The 22,204-nt window shown below is 37.1% G+C and overlaps 1 protein-coding gene across 1 annotated transcript in view; it reads left to right on the top strand.

Moving 5' to 3' along the window:
- Positions 1-1,056: 1,056 nt before the first annotated feature.
- Positions 1,057-22,204, top strand: part of FAM83B (family with sequence similarity 83 member B) — a gene marked incomplete at both ends in the record, with an annotated part of 43,996 nt that continues 22,848 nt past the window's right edge. The window contains one exon of the mRNA XM_082277272.1: positions 1,057-1,500. Within this exon, the coding sequence (XP_082133398.1) occupies positions 1,057-1,500 (444 nt within the window). The remainder of the gene's footprint in view (positions 1,501-22,204) is intronic.

The raw sequence follows: 22,204 nt of genomic DNA, 5'->3' as shown, positions 1-22,204 counted from the left end.
TTTTACATGGCTATGCTGATGCTGCTGTCAGGAAACACCTCCCCACTGTTGTCTGGTGACTTACTGAGGGTTGCAGAAACATGAAGGAAGAAACACTGGCTATTTGTTCTCCCTATATCTTAAATCCCAAATGTGCAGCGCAAGGCAACCCTCTCAGACCTTGTTAAATGAAATAAAAAAAGTATGAGTTTATAAAACATCAGCAGTAAACAGCTTGTTATTAATGTTTTGAAAAAAAAATTAAGATTAAAGCAGCCGCTCCTTTTGGCAGAAGGAATGAGCGGGGTGGAAACTAGACATCAAATTGCTGATTCAGAGTTTGATCCCAGATGTGGGAGGATAAATCTTTCTGGAGTTCCTCATAACTCAGTGAAATGAGGTAGGCTGGTCCTGCTTGGGAGCAACAAATGAATTAGATCAGCATGGGAGAACAGATAGATAAGGAGAAGTACCTGAATGACTGTGGTTTCAAGGAAGCCAAAGAAAAGAGAGGCGTTGCAGAGACAGTAATGCATCAAAAAGTAGGAAATTTAATTGGTTTCTGAAGTGTTTGTTTGAACAGTACTCAGTCAGTTGTTACAAAGGGGGTTTTGAAACACGGCCTATGATAGTGTACTGGAACATGCATTGGGCATGTATTGGTGTTACTGGTACCGGTGTTTGGTGTACTATGAGCTCTGACATAGCTTGTAATATCAGAACTTCTTAAAATCACTGAATTATGTGTTCAGTTTACTTTATGTAAAAGCTCGTTGGCTATGTCTCTAATATATTGTCTTTCTATTTAATATTTATCTCTTAAATATTTAATATTTAATAATAATACTAGTAATTAGGTAATACTAGTCCCTGTGCCTTTTCAAAATGTTTTTAAATTCTTGGAAGATGCTAGAAAAACTTGAGCAACGTTGCCAGAAAAGTATTTTAGTTAACAACTGTGTGTGTATCATAGATATCTAGAAATATTCTGATTGTTTTCTTACTTTCTCTTTGCAGATACATTTCGTCAGCTCATTAATGGAAGCTTAGAAGACTTTATACAAAATATACGTGAAAATGGAAACTTCATCTTTGCTATCATCCTTACATGATGAATGCAGATCAGACAACTATATTGAACCTCATTACAAGGAGTGGTACCGAATAGCTATTGATGCTCTGATTGAAGGAGGTTTAGAAGCCTACAAAGAATTTCTTTCCAAAGAGAGATGCTCAGAATTCCTAGCAGATGAGGAAATTGATTATATTTTGAACAATGTTCACAAACTTCCGCAAAACACAATTTATTCCTCTAACCATTCCATTGATGACACCTCTTCCTCGGGAACCTACTGGCCCATTGAATCAGATGTGGAAGCTCCAAATCTTGACTTAGGTTGGCCCTATCTGATGCCTGGAATTTCTGGTGGAACAAATATTGATCTGCTTTTTCATCCACCACGAGCACAGCCTTACACCATAAAGGAAACTGTTCGGAAGATGATACGAGATGCAAGAAAGGTAAACATGAAAAATAATATTGGGAAAAAAGTGGCAATAATAATAATCTAGTTGGTGTTTTATTACAGGGGGTTTTTTACTTTTATTTTTGCCCTGGCAGGAAAAAATTACCTAGTTGCTCACAATTCGGTCAGAAAAATTTTCCCAGACTGAGATCAGTCCTTTGGTGTCACATGCACCAGTGTTATTCACCTTAATTCAGAGGGATCAGGGATTAATTGGAGGGATTAATTAATACTACCATTATAAAGAATAATTACCTTTTACTGTAATGCTGACCAGTGCATGAGAATTTCATAGATAATGAGCACACCTCTTCTTTGCCTTCAGTTGAATATACATCAAGTGATACAATTCTGTATAACTTCAGGATTTATACTAATGTTTCTCTCTTGCATCAGTGGGAGCATGCATTGGTTTGGCATGGCAGACAGTTACAAGGAAACAACACCTCGGTGTACATCTGGCTCACGTATTTTGAGAGTCAGGTTTTGTGATTTTTGTACGTCCTTGCAGAAATCGAAGCAAACTCAGAATGAAAAAAATGAACTAGACTTAGGCAAGAAGGAAATAGATTTTACTTGTGTATCTTGCCTTCATTTCTGATTAATGATTAGAGATTTGGACATTTTTTCAAATATATTTGTCTCCATTTAAGGGCACTTATGTCTTGAGTTTCCTACAGCACACCCAGTGTACACCTTAGTGGCAGAATGTTGTATGTACAAACGGCTTTTGCTTTCAGTGTGTCGGTTTAAAACATCTTAAGTTTTAAATTTTAAAACAATGTCATTTAAAAATATCAAAAAATGTATTAATATGCAGATCTGTTTGACACAGGGGCATAATACCTCTTCAACAGGTATAACAGAGTTTCAGAAGTATTTCTAGCAAGTATGTCAAACTCACAAATTTTCCCCATGAAGTACAGTTGTGTTCTGCATGACTCTATGAGCTTTAAATTGGTAGAATGGGCTCTAGCTCACATACATATGTAAACACTTCAGGGGCTGAAATACGCGTGTAAATGTGTGCAGTAGAAATGGACTGAACAGGGCAGGGCAGGGAAGGATGGCCTCTTTTTACAATGGCTCTGCTATATTTAGATAACACATATAATTTGTTGCCATAATAGAGTTATCACTAAGCCTTTTATCCTACAGTTTATGATTTGGTATGACTGTATGCTCAAGGAAGAGTTAATTAATTCCCTCCCTCTTTGTCCCTTTCTGAGTGAGATTTGGTGTTTCCTGTTTTGGTATGCAGTGAGACTTGACTGAATTACCCAAAATACTCTGTCAATGGCAGCTCCTGACCTACCAGTGTATCCGCTGTAAGGGAAACAACAAAACCACTCTTAACTCTATTGAGAAGGCTAGTTCAGTTTTGCTACAAGGTCTTGAAATGCCATGAATTTAGGCCATTCCCCCTTACTTGCTCCTTGGAATGCAGCTGTAGAAAAAAATTAGGTGTGACTTAGATTGGCCCTATCTGATGCCTGGAATTTCTGGTGGCTTGCTTTGCTTTGGAAGAAAGTTGAATGCATAGTATATTGGCTCCCTGATGTGCTTGTGGTGCTTCCACATTATAAAGAGGATGTTTTATGTGTGTCACTGTCAAACCTGACAGCTGAAAGGTTTGTTTAGTTGATCAGCACAACCTCAACAACCATAACACTTTTGATACAAGTGATACAGGTTGGTTGCTTCAGGGACCAGCAATTAAATCTAAGAGACGTAGTGTTGTTCAGCCTCTTCTGTCTGCAGATGCATAGAAAAGTTTAAAGTATTTCTAAGTAAGGAAGTGAAGTATCTAAAACATACTTACAGTAGGGAAGCACTTTGTAAACAGCCTAGCACACTTCTCGTAAGGCACTTAAAAAATGTAGTTATATTAACCAGGGTTCTTTGTTATGTAGTAGTGGAGATGTGTAGTCTTAAGAATACTGAAAGACAATAGGATAATGTTACACATGGAAAACAGAAACCTTTAAAGAATAAATCAGCAAATCATGTTCAGCCAACACATCTCTAAGCCAAATCTATGGTAATTTCAGCAAACTTCTGTGTGAAAATAAACAGGCTGTTGGAGGTGGGCATATTCATACCACCTAAATTTAAGCTCCAAACCTGAGTGGCTGAGTTCAGGCATTGATTTCCCTGGGCTACCTGAGAGCTCAGTGTAGTAGAAAACCAGCTCCTACCAGGGCAAGGCAGAGAATGTTTCTGCACTGATTCACTCCATGAAGGAACCCATTTGATGTGTATTTATATGTATAAACTATCCCAAAAATTCATGAAGGAGACTGAGGCACTTGAAACCTAGATGCTTTTGAATATTGGGAGATCTATAAGGATAAGATGACACTATTAGTGGACTTTGTCTTGACCTCTTTCGTGCTTGATGCATCACAGTGTCACTCCTTAAAATGATTATTACCTATGTTAATTTTGACCTTAAGAAGATGTTGTAAACAACATTAAGCAACTTGGTTGCTGACTGATTTTTTTCCTGACTAAAGAGGAAAATAATTTGTAAGACCATGCTACACTAGACTAAAACCTGTGACTATAGAAAAGTGTGTAATAAAATCTTGTCACATATTTCTTGCATACGTAATCAGCATAAAAATTACAGACATCACCTTCATTGTAAAGTGCATTGTAAAGTACAATATAATAATGGAATTCTTACAGAAAAGGATCAAGACTGTTAAATCCTAGAAAAATGAGCGAACCATTTAAAAGAGATGAATCCATGCTTGTGATATATGTTTCTGAAGTTATGTTTGAGCAGAGAAACTATTGTACACAGCATGGCATTACATTGTCATCTATATACTACAGCACTTTTGTGGGATAGATGTGATGTTAGCAGAGTGCCTTAGGTCAAACCAAGATGTCAACAAAATGGGCTTACAGTTGGTGTAACTAGACCTCATCTCTAAATGATACAGCTTGCCAGCCACCCTCCTCTGTCAACATAACCTGTGCTCACACAAGGAAGCTGTGTGGCGTGACTGTGTCAACTGGGGAGACATGAGTCTTTTTCGCATGTTGATATAAGCATGTGAGCAAAAAGCACTGCAAGGTCTGCCTGACCTTAATGATGGAGACTTTTGTAAACAAGCTGGTAACCTTATTTCTCTTATGTTTTGGAGGTTTCTGTCTTTAATCACTTGCAGGTTTCCGGCTTCTCTGAAGCTTCAGGTGCTCCTACAGCCTGACTCATCATGGCTGGGCTGTCTGAACAGCAACTGATAATGTTTAGCAGTTTTTACTGAGAAGATTATTCATCTGGGAAATTTTATCAAGATCATTACTCATCTGTGTCAGGTTGTAGTGGGTAGATGATGGTTAACATGAAACTTCCTTCTTTTAGTACAGAGTAACACAGTGACGTCAGTAATTACGTGTTCTCTCCCTCTGTGACTTTTCATAAGAGTTGCCTCAAAACCATCAGTCATGGGGCTTGTATGTGTGTGCAAGAAATACCTTGTACTATTTTCTCAGGTGTGATTGACAGGGTGAGGCAACAGGGAAAGGACAGGACAGAGCACCAAAGGGACCTTCTGGCAGTGTAGTTTTCTCTTATACGGTAATTAAATTCCTCTTTCGACCATGGAGACGTTCCTACACAGTTTTAGAAAAAAGGCACAGTTCAGACTAATATCCGAATAAGGATCTGCTCTTCCTAGAGAGAATTAAAACCTGTTTTTTAAAGAACCATGTTATTTAGACAACCCAAGGGTTACTGGTTTGTAGCACAGGCCAGAAAACACTTAAAGACTTTCCTGACATACTTTTGGGATTTATGATGGAATGTTTGAAGTTACACATTATTCACAATATACACAATACTTTTCACTGATTTTATTTTATTCAGATAGACTAGCAGTCGTAAGCCTGGGTTCATGAAGTCAGTGACATTTGTAAGAATTTTTTAAAAATATAATTGCTTAGAAGCTTAAATAAAAATTTAGATGGTTAGTGTATTACCATTTCGGACAAAAAAAAAAGGCTTTGTTTGTTTGCTGAAAAGGTTTGTTTGCTGAAATACTCATGATTGGGGTTTTTAATGAGAAAAGTTGCAAAACTTGGACCCTTGGGAAAGAATTATGTTATACACTGTGAATGAGTGTAACTTGTTATTAGTCTTGCTGGACACACTGTAGGTAAGCACCTACTCAAAATGTCTTCCTTTGAATTCTTGTGAGAGAGAGTTATGTACTAAATGTAATGCCTGCGTTGTTTTCTAAAGCAGTGGACCTAGTCAAATAAAAACAGTTGACTCATTTTAAAAATATATAAAAAGGAAAATATTTTCTTTTACTTTTTTTTTTTTTAATTTTATTTTGTATTGTTTCAGGCAAGAGTAAAATGTGTTTTCTGAAACAGAAAAAAATTTTTCACTATTAATTCATTATTATTGGCTATTAATTAGTATTTTTGTTCATTATTAATTCACTATTATTTACTGTTGATCTCATTTGGTCATGTGTATAATACAATAATAATAGTCTAGTACTGGCTGCAGTCTAGTATGAAAGAAAATCAAATTCTTACATACTTATATGAAGAGTGATGTTCCTATACAGAAAAAAACTTGTAGAATATGGATATGTTGAGCAATCTTTTATTACTCTTTCAACAATGCTCTTTGCCAGCTATTTTAAATATAATTTGAACACAGACTGGAACAATGATAATGAATTGTGCTTGTGGCAATACTTGTGTTAGCTCACTAATTGCATCAGTTCAGGCAGATGAGAGAGGGACTGCACTTAAAAACCAGAGCAATCTGCTGAATTCAGGGAGACAGAATAGATAAATGCAGTAGTTTTCCCACTCAGACATTTTTTGTACTATCTATAAAGTGTTTGATAATCAGTGGATATCTTTTTTTAAGATGAGAGTAAGACATAGAAGTACTCAGTTTCCAGCTGAAAACATATAGGCAGCATTTTCCCTGCCAAGATACTCTGCCCCACAAGGATTTCAGAAGGTGCCTTTTGGTTCAGGTGCTCTGCTGAAGGGTGAATTCATCATTAACTTCCTCTCAGCTTCTGTTAAAAGACTTCCCGATAGTTGAAAATCAGCATGGCAGCCATGTGTATGATTCCCAGGTGAAACATAGTTTTTAGTTTGTGATAGATTTATTTCAGAAAGTGAGATAGTGTCCCAGCTTTTCTAATCACTCAAGAGTACATGCCATGCGTTGGGAGAGGACTTGTCTTACTCGTGTGACCCAGTATCAATTTTTTGTCATCACAAAGTAGTGCTGCTCACAATAAGTAATTATTTCAGGCATTTTCTCTGCTGGGATTTGCCTGCAGAGTCTTCACACTATTTTGTGTGCCTGTCCTCTTCTCTCCCTGCTGTCCTGCTCTCCCCATGTAAGGGTAGTTGTAGAGCAGGCACAGCAGAGCACTCACAGTGCAGGCAGAGAGGACTGCCATCGATGGGACACATCTGCAAGCAATATTATAATCTGGAAAACCTGGGGCTTTTGTGAAATGCAATTCTTACGTGCAGTTGCTCTAAACATGAAACCTGCAATTTTTCCTGGTAGTGCTCCTGTGGGAAGGATCCAAAACTGAAAAGCAGGCACAGTGCAGAGCCTGAGGAGTGGGAATCTTTGAGAACATAATTTTTAATTAGTTGTGGTAGTTTTTTATTCATTGGTTTCTATCTTTGCAAGACTTTTGACATCTTCAATACTCGTATTAGAAGATGTAATTAAATAATTTATAGGTATTGCCATTTTTATGTCATAGCTGTGCTAATGTGTTATCAAAATACCACACTCCATGATGAATTTAAAAATTGAATAGGGAAGATTAAAGGCAGATATTGCAGGCAGCTGTATTTCTTTATTAATGTCTGTCTCATTCACATACATATGAGAAGTAAGCGTACACATATGCGTTGTAGCAGTTCCTTTCATTAAAGCATTTTCTGTCATTGACATTAATCTCTGTCAGTCAAAACAAAAGTGCCATTAAGAAGTCATTTACGCTTTTTGCACATTCACTAGATTAAAGTGTTCTTTATCATATTCAACAGTAACTTTGTACTACATTATGCTGAAGCAATTACAGATCAAAATATGCTATACATATAGGACTGTTGATTTAAAATAATTTTGCCCAGGCAGAATGCTTCTTTCAGTGCCTAGACTAGTGTCTTTGGGTTCTGTCCGTTTCCTTTTCTTGCTTGTCAAAAAAATACAGATAATGTTGAAGTGCTATTTTTGTTCATCTGAACTCCTCTCCTGGAGAGATCTCCATTTTTCTATATTTTTTTTCAGCCAGGAACAATCTTGCCTGAAGAACTATAGCCTTAATCACTTCACATTCATAAATCCATAAGCCTTTTTTCATCTTTTGCAGTTTTAGCGTAGCTTTTGAACTCATGATAGCTTTCCAACATAGCCAGTGATGCTCTGAGGGGACACATTTAGGGTGATTTTAAACTTTGAATTTGTTATATATTGAATTTGGAAAATAAAATATTATATTATATGTGGTAGAATTTTAAATGAACATAGCTTGGTGTGCAGATACCTGCAATACTGCAGCAGCATTTGTGTAACACGGTGTGATAGGATGTACATAGAAAGTGGAGAGGTACTGACAAAACAAAAGAAGTTCAAAATTTCCCATTCTTCTGTTTGGAAGGAGTGGGATTGCATGCCAGTGAGTTACATGTATTAAGTTTTCTCATATATCAGATCTGAGTGCAAGCATCTACTTCACTTGTAATTATTTCAGAACAATTTGCTTAACGCTGCATTATTTTCCTTGAGGAGTACTGCAGGTATTCCAGTACAGATAATAGAAGGGTCAAAGTACACTTCTCTTATTTACCTCTCTAAAAGAAGTGCAGACCTCGCCACAGATAGCTGTGTAATCATGCCTTCCATTTTAGCCTGATAATAGAGTATGTCTATAACCACTTTTTAATAAAGATACAACAAAATTTTAAGAGAAGTTAAAGTCCACATTTTCAGAAGTGCTGTCAGCATGCCTGAGACCTCAGAGGGCTTTTGCTCTGTAAAACCCAACTGTAATTTACCTTTGGAAGGAAGAAAGCGTTGGCCATCACAACCATAACAGGGTGTAACTGGTGCTGAGCTTGCTACTTTACCATAGGATCTGCAGACATCCATAAAATGACTCACCTCAATAGAACTGTTCAAAATAAATAAATGCAAGATCTGGCCGTGGCTTGCTTGATCAACAATTAATAATTTTTCAGTATACAGTCCACTGATCAGTAAGCCAGCTGAGTTTATAGTAGTGTTATTTGCATTATAAATACAGAATTATAAGCAACCAAACTAGCTATGTCTGCTTTCCTTGCCCTTGTTTGTCATCTTTTCCCATATCTTAGGTGGTTTTTTTCTGAAGCAATAAACATTATTATGTTTTGCTGCCTGTCTATATATCATACACGTTACTGGTGTCATAGTCTTCATGATTGGTGCCAGTCAGTACTGACATACCACTACTAAAATATAAACAGTAGATTCAGAATTGATATGCTCTCCTTTATTCTTAGCTAGCAAAGAACATAACCAAAGTGTGTGCAGTCTTGTAGATGAGACTACTGAGACACATTGAGTATTAAATGAATATAAATCACTTTTTTTTTTTAAAGATACAGTTATAAACCAAAAGCCTGAGAGTATTATACATTAGCAAACAGTACTCAGAACAAGTAGGGGCCATTTTTTATTTTCTTGCCTCTGTGGTTTTATTGATGATAAAAATTACAGTTGTGCATTTGTAGTTATGCAGGCCAATTTCTGACAAACATCAGTACTTCCCAGATAAAAGCTGCAAACCATAGCTTTGTAATGCTTACTTTTCAAATATGTTTGTAAAAGCATGAAGCATTTCTTAGCTTCAGATAAGGAGGGTGTATCTTTAAGATGTATACAGGGTGTTCTCATACCTTATCTCGGAGCAGGTTATCTTAACCAGTGCTGTCTCTTGGTCTGGAGTGCTTGTGCTGACTGCCCAGAAGATGTATGGTGTGAGGGAACCAGAACAGATTGCTCCAAAACAGGGTCCATGATGACCGCTGCTTTTCCCAGCAAGGCACGTGGGCGTGTAACTGCCTTCAAAAAACTTTCTGGTGCGTCTTTTTACCGGGGATTTTTGCTAACCGCAGCACCAGATCTCCTCAGGCCTTTTTGCATCTGCCAGTGATCCTTCTGTCAGAGACGAAGCTGGGTGATAGGATAATAGGAGAAGTTATGCACCGTATCTCTTAGAGATGAAAAGAAAACTCTGAGATCTGCATCATCCACTAGCAATCAGGCTCGAACAGTAGCACAGGATTGTGTGTTCAGGTGGCCAAATAGGTGTGCCTTCAGTTCAAATGGCAGATAGAACATCTCAGCCTTATTTTCATGCTGTTTCCTGGAGCTACAGGCACTCTTTGCCAAGAAGGCTGCACTTCAGCTCAATAAACTCCCTTTATGGCTTAAGCACTAGGTAAAGCACTAAGACGTCACCTTTGAATTCAGGTGACTCTGAGTGGCATCAGCCCACTCAGAATTGTAGTTAGTGTTTTTCTTTAGGCTTTTGATGCTTGATAAGCCAGTAATAATATTGAGAATGAGATGAAATAACCAGCGCAGAAGAAAATTATGATTCCCAGTGGGACCTTTCTCAAGAAATGCCCACTGAGGGACTAAGCTCTTCTTAAGCTGTGCAGAATTCCCTGCTAGTGAGCTCTGCCTTCTGATAAGAGGCATTAGAGGCAGCAAACAGAAGTTACAGTGTCAAGCCAGCAAAACTGATTTGCTTCAAATGCCAGGGAGATACTGCTTGTCAAAGCAACTAGGTCTCCATCCAGCATGACAGAGCACAGTAATATCTGAAGCTGTCTGCTGTTCTGATAATTTACTGTCACTGACTAATGGTGGATTAGCTCAGGCACGCAGTAATTGCCTGAAAAGCCCTGTTAAGGGCATGGGGTTTTTTTAAGTAAGAGGAAGGCCTCTGTGGCGGTATGGAATATGTTTGATACAGATCAGTAACCTGTGTTTTCTGAGGATGGGCCTAAAAATATAGCCATCTAAAGGTCTAATTCTTACAGCAGTATGTACTCCAACAAGTCTACAGAAAGTTGCTTTAAAATGTAACAAAAACTATGTTATTTTGCTCAAAGGATATATACTTTTGGAATGAGAAGACCAAGCATAGTGATGAAACTGGGAACTATGACTGATTCTTCTATTTGTTTATTTGCTATCACCCTATTTCATGTTTTAGCATAACATGAGCACCAGTAATATCACTGTATTTTCTAATGGATTTTATGATGCATGATACGATTGCAGTAATATCATCATCTATTCTGTTAATGAACTCTAGAGTATTGAATATCAGTAAGCCACTTGTGCCAGAAATCTCATTAGTCAGATGATTTGATTTCTTATGCATAAGTTTAATGATGAAAGTTCAGTCCAGATCTGAAGTGCCATGATAAAATACTGCAATCTCCTGTTACAGGATTTCTGTCCCAAGTAAAGGCTCTGTACTTTGTCTTGAAGTTAGAGGGGTTAAACAGTGTCTTTGCAATGAGTTCTTGAGAGCTCAGGAAGCTCTTGTGTGTACATGTCAGAGCCTTTCAAAGCCAGAGCTCCAGGTGCTTTTTGGAGGAAGGAAAATGAAGGAAAAGATTTGCTGTTCTTGGGTATTGAGAAAGAGGCATGTCAGAGGAGCAGGGATCCCTGGCAGTCCTTTCAGTTGATTCTTAATAGAAACCAGTGCAGCAACTAAACACTGTTTAGACCTTCTGAGGGACCATAACACTCTGGAGCCTGCACCCAGGGTGAAAATGTTGGCAGCTTGAGGTTACTGGAGTCTTAGAACATCATGTGGAAGGGGACAGCTTAAGAGATACAGATGGATCAATGTTTGAATCAGCTGGGCTCTACTCTGTGGTGGGGAGCATTGATCAGAAGTAACTCCCTGAGAATCTGTATCAAAGGAGTGGGAGTAAGGCACAAAAGTTGTGCATACTGAAGTGACCATACTTACAGTGTGATAGGAAACCATCATACATACATTTTTGGTCATAGTTCTTCTTTCCTTTCCCTCCCTCTTTGTCCCCGTCTCCAGCTCTATCCTTTGGACAGCCCTATCTCCTCTGTCTTTTCTCCTTTCATTCTGCACCTCAGACAGAGGTGAACATTTGCTGCCTGCTCTAGACACTTCTGGCATCTTTCTGGAAGGCAGTTCCAGGTGTGACATCTGGGAGTAATAATCTCCCTCTTAGGTCAATAAAGAAATGTGGCTGCCCTGGACGATGCCAGTCAGCATCCCTGAAGACAGTGCTTGCAGTACAGTGTTTGTGTCTTTTCCCCATCCTCTGTCACTTCCAGTGAGAACTTACAAAACACCAACATGATGTTAGAAACACAGCAATGCTTTTGAATTGCTAGTCAAATCAAATTCATTGCCAGGTTTCTGATTTTTATTATAAATTGCATATCTGACATTAAATATTGGGGAGGTAGATTTTCTGAACAGGACTGTCTTACTGATATTTTTGGCAAAAATGACGAAGTTTAGAGATCGAGCAATTGTGTATGAGAAATGACAGTAGGCTATTGAATTACAACCGTGATTTCTATACACACTTGATTTTCATCTCATTTTAATAAACAATACATCTAATAAAACTTGACAAGAATTTTTGGGGGGGTATATTTAGTAAAGGGCAGAGAGACAGAAATATAATATCTGCTCAAAGAAGACACTTTTTTTTCTTCAAGCAAAATTAGATCCCTTATTCTGGGAGGATTTTAGTACTGTAATTTGTGCCCATGAGAGGTTCCATTAACTTCACATGCATATGTTTACAGGATTGATGCCTAGGGATATGGCCATATATCATTAAGGATCTGATTTTGAATGTTTAATTAATCTCTTTCTCGTAAATCATGCCACAGTACATTCGTAGTACAAAATGAGCTACATCTTCAGGTGATTGCATTCATTGTTAGCAACTAAAAAAAGAATAATGTGTGTCCAATCAGATTGCTGTAATTCTTTTATTCTAAATAAAAACTGTGGTGAATAACTGAATATCTGAAAGCCAAGCTAAGCCATGAAACCAATGGAATGTTTTCCTCTCCCCAGATGCTATTCCATCCCTTTACTGGTCCTTGCATTCAGGCCCAGGTCCTGCAGAAGCAGGATGGATGCACATATGAATGTTACAGAAGATAGGCTGGTCCCTTCAAAAGAAATACAAGAGCGAGACTTATCATGTTGATACATAAAGAGCAAGATCAGATTTTGCCAATATAGAATGTCTGTCAAAGAACATTTTATTCCATAGTTTGCTGTAAATGGCCTCAACCAAAATGATAAAGTCCTCTGCTAGCTAACCCTAACAGTTTATACCGGGGATACAGGCCTTACTATATTCTGCCAACATTACACATGTTTACTGAGCTTATGTACACTGCAAGGAAAATTCCATGGAAAAGTTTCTCAATTTGTACTCTTAAGGCTTTAAAAATGATTTCAAAATGTTTTGCAAAAAGCACACATGCACTTTGTCATGCATGCTGGCATGCAAGTAAGAAAACCAAAAGAAAAACCAGTAAGAAGTGAACATCTGGAATTTAGTTATTGTGGTAGAACTGTCCAAAATAGTTTATAGATTTTGGTTTTTAATGCTCTGTATTCTTAAATTTAAAAAATCACCTCAGGAAATGGACAGTTATGACATGTTGATACAATATAGTGTGTACACAGGTGTACCTATTTTGAATTTTCTTAGCGGTGTTTCAAAAAATTCTAGGGATCAGAACTTTATACTCTGCTAAATTCTGTGGAGAGACATTGCTCATTCTGTCTGAATTTAATTATACAAAGTAGTCCTTTGAGATAAAAAGTAAAAGAAGAAAGCATTTCAGTTTAATGGTTTACTGTCTAGTTCATAACCCAGCTGTCTATTTTTAAGGTAGTAGACTGCACATAACAAAAATACATATAATTTGAAAAGGGAAAAAGATCTAATTTCTGAAATATGTAATAATAATATTTTAATGCAGGTTTTTTTAATGAAGTTAAAAAGCTGAGTATTCTATCTGAAAGCATCATTAGAAGATGATCTTGTCAAACTTTTTTCCACAGAATGTAATTCTTTTCAAAATACCACAAAAAGGTAGGTGTTTAAAGATTTTTGGGGATTTTCGGCTAGGTACATTTGTTGAAACATTCTAGGAGCACAGTTATAGTTATCTGTTGTGGAAATATGATGCTGAATGAGAAACCAAAAGCTGTGGCATTTTAATTCCAAATACAGAAATCTTTCTGGCTTGTTTCAAAGAAGTAACAGTTGCATTGTTAGCTGCCTTTCATTTCACCCCGATGTTCACACAGACTTTCTAGTTTTAAAAACTCAAACGGAACTTGGTCAGAGCTGCTTGTTGTTATATAGTGTGTGGGGGGATTCATAATATGTATAGTGCATGCAAAAAGAAACAGACATAGGTTTAAGCATAATTTTTCCTTGCTCAGTAGATAAAAATTTGGGCAGTCTCTTTGATCAGTCTTGACTGACTGTGTGTCAAAAATCTGAAATTTTCCCCAAAGAAAAGAAATCCCTGATATGGTACAAAAAAGCTTCTTATCATTGCCTATTGGAGGCATTGCTGGCCTAACAGCGGAGATGTTTCTGATAATTATGCTAAATATATTCATGTTTGAAGATTATGAAAGAAATCACTTTGACCAGAATTTAAGCTCCTTCTCTAGTGAGTAGAAATGTGGAAATATAGAAGGCATCGTAACATAAAAATTAAAAATAATCCAGTAATTTGTTGTTTTGTTTTGTTGTTGTTGTTGTTGGTTTTTTTGATTTAGTGACTTCCACTGACTGTCATAAATTACAGTAAAAATACACTGGCTTGTATTTTTTCTTTTTCAACAGCTATGAATGAAGCCATTACAGTGTAAGTAATAAGCATTGAACTGTTCTGGTTTTGTTTTTAAATTGCTGATCTGTGGCTCTAAATTGGATTTTGGCCTGAAACAGTAAAAATGTAAAGCATCCTCTTTGGATCAATTTTATGATTATCAAATATGTATACCAAATAGGAGAAATCTCTTTACCTGTTGAACAAAGGAAGAAAAAACTGACATTAAATATTTTTCAATAATCTGTATTAACAGGTTACAAAATATTTATATAAATAAATACACAGACACACACACTGGAATTTCACTGAATAGCTGGCTGTCAGCAGCTGCCACAGGCTGAAATGCAAAACGCCTGTAAATATGATGTATGCCAAAAATCTTTAATTGTAATTATGAACATAGTTAACTAAATGAATGCATTATGAAAATTGAGAATGGTATTTTACTTAGGACATTTTAATTAATTTCAAAGTCATGGTTGGTTCTTGAAGGTCAGCAGGTTATCCAGGAAGGATTTTAATGGTAATAAAACTGTACACTCCTTTTTCCTTCCTTTCTCAAATTTGTTGAAAACCACAAAACCAAGAAAATCTCAATTTAAATGTTTCATTTGTTTCCAAGTTGTAAAATATTCCTTGGTGTTTCAAAGAATCTGCAGTTTGTGCTTCCTTGGGTTTTTTAGGCATGATTTGGGGTTCTCTGTGCCTGGGAATTTGAAGTGAGTTGCTCATTGCACTGTGTCTAGTGAGAATTCCTATGCTCCAGGTTCATTCCCCCAAAATCCCAGTGGCAGGGCTTTAGTTTTGAACTCATTCATAGAAACACAGTCTCCCCTCAAGACCAGCAGTTATTCTGGTATTTTAATAAATGCAATTTTTTTCTATAAAGCAATCTTCTGTCCTTCTTGATTATATGCTGCTGCTTGTACTGTGTTCATGTGTCTTCTTCATGAGCCTTGTCATTGCTTTCCTTTCCAGATATGATTTTCTAGTTGATTTTACTGAGAGTTGTTTTGAAAAAGAGCTGGGTAAACATGAGCCTGTGATGAGTGTTTGTATCCTTTAAAAACTTGGAGCTTTTTTGGCCTCTCCCTATTCATCTTTGTAGCCATTTGTGGACTGCAGAATCAGCAGAGGCTGAAAAAACTGAGAGATTCACAGGTTTCAATGTCAGAAGGGACTCTTATGATGATGACATCTGACTCCCTGCACAACACAAGCCTGATGGTGTTGCATCTTCGAAGAGCTGATATTAAGAATAAATCTGACCTTAAAACACGTGGGTGCTAGTCTTACCGTCAACACTTCTGGGTAACTAATTCGTAATTGCTCAGGAGATAATTTTTTCTTAGGACAACCACATTTCTCTAAATGATGGAATTTGCTTGAGGAAACCCATATTACAAGCCCAGACCAAGCCTGCTTGTATCTCATCACTCAACATGACAGTCAGCCAAAAGAGAAGGTGCAGAGACTTCTAAATGCAGGACTGGAGGGTGAGGTGAGGCTCGGGCTGCTTCGTAGCTGCAGGGGTTGCTTTCATAGGGACCTTGGGATGCTCAGCCTCTCCACAAGCACTGGCTGTTGGCCTCTGAGAATCTGCTCACGCAGCAGGGATCAGTGCACAAGGACACTCCTGAGGAGCAGGGTGTCTTCTCCTTGGAGCATCACCTTAGAGTGACTAGACTGTTTCCAGTAGCAAAGCTCATTAGCAGTGGGCTGACTCAGGTGTCCCTGCACAGGACAGCAGCATGACATGCACATACACACGCCCTGTGTATGTTCAGTTTCCCAGATAAAAATAGATGCTATGTTCCCACATTTATGGAATGCTTTGTGCTTTACAGAGAAGAGCTCTCTGTGTGCATTTAAGTGTTAATTTACAAGGAATTTTAAAAGATGCTTATTTTTTCTGGTAATTCTTCCAGAGTCTTTTATGACAGAGAAGTAGTAGAAGCAGACTTCAGTAAGTTTCTGGTTTTTTAATTGTGCCAGGGATGATTCAGGAGGTTGTAAATAACATTACTCTATTAAAAATATATTTCTATGCTAATATCTTCTAGAACTGGATAAAATGGGAGTGATTTACATGTTTCTCTAGTTCCTGCATTTGTATGCATTCAAAGGTCTTTTACATCCTTTAAATTTTTTTTTTTTGTTTGTATGTTTTTGCTGAATATAAAAGTTTTGTGATTAAATACATTGGTCTAGGACTTGGAAGACTTGTATACAAATTGCTTGTAGAAGACAGACTCCTTGCCTATAAATATGAATATTATCTCAGAGTAATTTGTGAACACATATACATAGTTTGGGATACTCATGTGCTAGGGGTAGGGAACACAGTTTCAAGAGCTTAAGGGAAATCTCCCTTTTTTAGGTGCTTGCAATGGTTTAAAACTTTATATTTTGCATCAACTTTTTGTGTATTTGTTTTGTCCATAAGATTGTTTGTTTGCTATAGAGCATTCAAGCAGAAATATTTCAGTAATATCCTAATATGAAACAGAGTTGTTTGCTTCTCCATTATCTGCCAATGTTCTGATGTTACTTTTTTCTCACAGTGTTCCTCTATGCATCACTGAGAAACAAGAAAATAACTTTTTTGTTGTTCACTTGAAATAGTGTTTCTAATTTAGGTCACATTTCAGCAGTCACCCACAGAAGTGTCATGAAAATCTTACCTTTGAATACCTGACTCTTGTTTCATTGCAAAAATTGTTCCTATGTCAGTGAAAATTATGTATATTGCATTTCGAAGATTGAAAAGAGACTGGAGTATCTTTTAGTTACCAACTGCTGGTCACAGTTAACCAAAAATTATAATAAACTCTCTGAAAAATTCCTTCCTGATGGCTCTACCTCAAATCTCATGTGAGTGCATACTGCACCAACATCTGAAAGCAGATTCAGAATTACAGGGAAAGACTCTGAAGATTGAGAAAAGATGTGCACCTTTTTAAGTGGGCAAGTAAAAAGGATAAAAGGTGTCTTGTTATTACATCTGAAATTATTACTCTTTTTTTCTTTTATCAATACAATGCTGGTTTGAAACTTTTTATCCAAAGGAAAGAGGAAAATAATAAAATTTCGTTTTTTCAGTCAATGTGTGTGCATGTGCATGCAATCCTCTACATGCACATGTACACACTGTGCTACAGATAAGCGTGGATTCCAGGCATGCAGACATGCACAGGGAGCATAGCAGTCTGGGATGGGGAGAGGCTTTCTGGCATTAACACGGAGTGGGCAGCTTACTGAAGGGAAGATGTTCCCTGAGATCTGAGAGGTACTTCGTAAGAACAAATATTTATTTGAAAGGCACTAGTTTGAATCAAAAAGCAACAGTTTACAAAATGTTCTTGGAATAAAATGTTTACCTCTCCTCTATGTATTGCAGGTTCTCATCTCCATTCTTATTTCAAGCAACTAAAGTTATCTAGTATATTTAGCTGTTAGCAAGCTTGGCACATTTTCCAACAGAGCCAATTTGCCAACAGAATGTGGCTTAATGTAAATCCATGGGTGGTTTGGTCAGTGGTGTTTCTGCTTTTGCTCCTTATTATGAGAAGGTTCTGCTTTTGATGGCAAAAGAAGTGAATTTTCCTCTCCGCCCCTCATGTTTCCTAGCATATGTAATTTTGAGGTACATAGCTTTTCAACACAGGAATGTTTTGTGGCTGCAGGGAATTCACTGGCACAAATAGGCAGTGATTCTCGCAAAGAAAGCTAGTGAAGAGCTGCAGTAAGTGCCCCTGAGACTGATTTTCTTCTTCCTCCATTCTTAAATTCAGGTATCTGCTGTGATGTTTTGGAGGATACTGCCTTGCTCTAGCAAGGGGTTTTGCATTTCTTGCAGATGTTCAGCAGGCTTCCTGATTAGATCTCTGATTATCATTACCCAAATGGAGGTTAGGTGTGTGTGTGTGAACTGGCATGCAATACACATCAGGAGGAATATTTTGTGGAAAGGGGAATGCTCTCACCTACATGGAGCTGTACAGTGGAAGATTTGTGATAACATATTTCTTTTCTACTCATTAAAAAACCCCTATTAACTTGCCATGTTGGTCACTAGCTCAGTTGAATATAAAGGGTTCAGTTGCTTGCACAGTGATAACTCATTTATTTGAATAATTGTTCATTTTAATGATTCTTGAATGAGTGCTTCATTATGCATCCTATCCTTGTGAGAATGAGAAAAATGAGAGGAGCAGAGGAGCATGGGATGACAGTGCCCATCTGTGGCTGAGGCAGATGGAATCTGAATTGTGGAAGGAAGTCTTGCAGCCTGGCTGTGTGTCTGCTCCTCCCCAGATGTGTCCTGGAAGTGGCCTAGGGCTCTGATTTAAGAAAACATTATGAATACACTTAGTAAGCTTTAACCATTAAAAATAAACTTTAACATTTAAATGGAAAGAGTATTAAATAGCAAAGATGGAGTATTATAAATACCTGATCAGACTTTATCACGAAGATCAAATAATCATTCCTCTGATTTTGCATAATTGCAGTATCAAATTGCAAGTGATGAATTAATACCTCTGTCTCTTGTGGAAGAGCTGTACGCAGATCAGTGGAAGCTGATGCTAACGGCATTTACAAAATAATAGTGTCACCAAGATAATTCTTAAGCTGTATGACTTCTTGCTTGACAAAGATGGTTATGCAAAAGTCAGCTCACACAGAGGCAAAAGATCAGTTGAGCAAAAACCTGGCAGAAACGAATAAGAAAGAAATGTTTAAATTTTTTTAACTTCTGTCTTTGAATTCCCTTTCTTATCCCTTGACTTGCACTCCCTCAAATACCTCACTGCTTGTGGAAGATTCACGCTTGAACAACAGTTGTCAGGTTTTACTTTAAAAGCTTTTAGAGGATTTAAAAATTGAAATAATTTTTATAAATACAATGCTTTTAAAGCATAGCATTGGTACTGAAATTATAACTCTTTAGTAATAATTTTACTTGTAATTCTTTTATTGTTTTATTTTTTAAGTGCTGCATTTGATTCAGGAATTAAATTCTGTTTAGTACCTTGTTTAGTTCCAATTCACTATTCAGTCTGCTGGGGCTACAAGAATTGCAGCATTACTTATCTTTTTCATTTCAGTCTGCTTCACAGGAGGTTTGAGCTGGGTTTTTATAATTGCTTCCCTACTATTTCAGACATCTTGCTCCATATGTTAATATGCATAAAAATGTGAATCTGTTTTCTTCCTGAAAAGCTGCACATAATTACTTATTAGCAAGATTAATCTATTCTTATCTTTAGGACGTTCTGCTGATGCTTTCAAACTAGTCTGCAATTATTTTTTCGTTTAATCTATAGTAAATAATCTAGCATGCCAGGGTAATGGATTTCACCTGAGGATCTGAACATGATTTGCAGACAACAATTAATTAATTAGTTTCAAAACCTGTCTTTAAAATAGGTGAAATTGAAATGCAGTCTGCCAGCACACAGTCATTAGCAGTATGTTGCACAAGTCGCTGTGGCTGCTCTGTGAGCAGGTGGTGTAATCTGCTTCTCATGAGTATCAGGGAAGGTTCCTGCTCAATTGGCAGCATGTTTAAAAAAGTAAATAGTTTAAATCATCTGATTGGGTTGTTTACTGGCATTCAGATGTAACTATGTGCCATATGGACTTATGTAGGCATACATTATGTCTCTAGTATATGTTTCAGAATACTGATCTGACATCATTGCTGTTGCTTTTTTTTGCAACATAAATGTTACTACAGGTGTTGTCCAGGCATGCTATTTTTACTTATAAATGCATTTTACTATGTCATGTAGCTAAACTGGAAAAATTTTAAATGTGAACAGAGAATCTGGCAGAGCTAAACCCTGCAGAAACTTTTTATTATTCATCCTCTTGTATTTATACCAGAGGATCACTGGCCTTCCTTTATAGTGACCCATCACTGACCTGTGACCAGTAATTTTAAACAGCCTGCATTCTGTATTTTTCTGGTTTACCCTAACCATATTACTGCTTGAGTTGACCTCCTTAAACATATTTAGGTACATCTATAAAAATTGAAATTAGTGGCATTTAAGCAAATAGTAGTTGTAGCAGGAAGCAAAAGCTTTATTGTGAATATCATAAGGGTATAGTCATAAAATGTGTAATAAAAAGGGAGGTATTTTTAAGCTTGTATAAAATGTGCAGGAACCCATTTTAAGTCCACATTCGGTATCCAATATCAGGGTTTTTTTGCAGTCTCAAATTTAAATGAGTTTGGAGTTCCTCCCTTGAAAGAGGGAAGAAGGGACAGGAAGGGAGAAAGCAAGAATTAAGGGAGTGAAGTGGTAGAGGAGAAGGAGGGGGAAGAGGGAAGTGAGGCAAAGGCGGTCACAGAAGGAAGGGAAGGTGGTAACAGAAGTAGGCCATAATAGTCTGTAAATTATAGTGGGTTTGCTTCCACTTTTGTGACAGCAGTATAAAAATCTTTAATAACATTGAGCCTTATAAGGTGCTAGAAATACATGCAATCAAAATGTTTTCACTGGACAACTGCTTTAAACATCTAGCCAATAGTGTGTACCTCGTGTGTCTATTACTGACTCTCAGTCACGTTTGAAGCTGAATACGAAAGCTGTATTTTGAAAAAGGATGAAATAAGCGATATTTGAAAAGGTGTTTTCCAATTTACCCTTCCCTAAATATGTGATTTAAACTATCCAGGTCTGCTAGTTGTAGCTGCAACAAGTATAGTCTATTGAAGTAGACTGTAATGTTCCTCTTAACATTTTTAACCTAAAGAAATTATTACTACTTTCCAAAGAATAGCTGGAGCCTCTGTTGAAGCTTCCTTTCTTCACTTCGATATTACCTTCTCTAGACCATGAACTAGAGGAGGTTTTTAACCAGAATTAGTTCAGTTCTTAGTTGGTGTTCTATGGATATATAACAATGTCTTCTGCAAGGACTCCCAATATTTTATTTTTTTTTTTCTTCTACATTTGTCTCTGAAACACTTTCTCTAGCAGTGTTCCTTAGGATTATGCAGTCTACATTTTGGTAGAAGTTTCGACTGTCTATAGAGGACTAACCCGCAACAATTAATGAACTAATTAGGACTTGTTTCTCAGTATTAAGGTGATTAAGTCAGTTATATCATCAGGTCATGTTCACTGGTCTGTAAGCTTTCACTCATTTGAAATCTGCTGATTTAACTTTTTTTTTTTAATTGGGCACTGCCTACGAAAATACATTTGTTTTCTCTTGGATGCAATATCTTTCATGTTAGAAAATACTAGCCTTCATATTAGTTTGTGTTTACTTGATGCAAGGTTACCGTGGCATAAGACTCATGGACTTAACAGTGCATGGCTTACAAGTCTTCCAGAACTGTATGCTTTTATTTTTCCACATGCTAAAAATGTTGATAGGCCATCCGTGCGGACTGTGCTTAACGTACTGCATATAGGCATTCCAAAGTCTATCCTTCCAAATCATAAGCCACTCTGAAACACATTGGGTTTGTCTGCGGACTTAGATCCACCAAAATTTTCACATGCATAGAAATGCAAAAATAAGTGTTTCCTGCTTTTGAGACACTTACTTTCATCTCACTCCATTCTTTTCCAGCATCTACTATGGAGTCAGTCAGCACTGTTTCCATCCCTGTGTTACGTACCTGCCTTTCTTTTTTGATTCTCTTCTTTTGTGCAAATTGTAGCTGTTGTACCTACTTATTCTTGTAAGTAAGAGCAAGGAATTTCAGGCAGTATTATAGAATTGA

This window comes from Coloeus monedula, assembly GCF_965178545.1.
Source record: "Coloeus monedula genome assembly, chromosome: 2".
Lineage (NCBI taxonomy): Eukaryota > Metazoa > Chordata > Aves > Passeriformes > Corvidae > Coloeus > Coloeus monedula.
Note: the sequence above shows the minus strand (reverse complement) of the source record. Positions and strands in the feature narration are given on the sequence as shown.